The sequence below is a fragment of the Eimeria mitis genome, genomic scaffold, assembly GCF_000499745.2.
Source record: "Eimeria mitis Houghton genomic scaffold, Emh_scaff978, whole genome shotgun sequence".
NCBI lineage: Eukaryota > Apicomplexa > Conoidasida > Eucoccidiorida > Eimeriidae > Eimeria > Eimeria mitis.
The window spans coordinates 9,577-9,851 of record NW_013577194.1 but is presented as its reverse complement, the minus strand read 5'-3'; the positions used below and the strand labels follow the sequence as shown (position 1 = coordinate 9,851).

Here is a 275-nt window from a genome sequence, read left to right as displayed (position 1 = left end):
GCGTTAAGGCCCTGCGGTCCGGTCGCAGCCCCTTGCTGCTGCTGCTGCTGCTGCTGCTGCTGCAGCAGCACAAAGAGTAGCACCAGTAGTAGCAGCACCACAAGCAGTAACAATGAAAGCAGTAGAAACAGTGCAGCACTCATTTTGCTTGAGTATTCTGCTGCAGCAGCTGCAGCAGCTGCAGCAGCTGCAGCAGCAGCAGCAGCAGCAGCAGCAGCTGGAGCAGCTGCCCCCCTCGTGGCTGGGGGTCCCCCCAAATGTCATCCCCGGCTCAG

At 60.4% G+C, this 275-nt stretch overlaps 1 protein-coding gene across 1 annotated transcript in view; it reads left to right on the top strand.

Annotated features, from left to right (window-relative positions):
• Nucleotides 1–112: 112 nt before the first annotated feature.
• The window catches only part of EMH_0026530 (protein kinase (incomplete catalytic triad), putative), a gene marked incomplete at both ends in the record, with an annotated part of 7,958 nt that continues 7,795 nt past the window's right edge, over nt 113–275 (top strand). The window contains one exon of the mRNA XM_013502629.1: nt 113–259. Coding sequence (XP_013358083.1) covers nt 113–259 — 147 coding nt within the window. The remainder of the gene's footprint in view (nt 260–275) is intronic.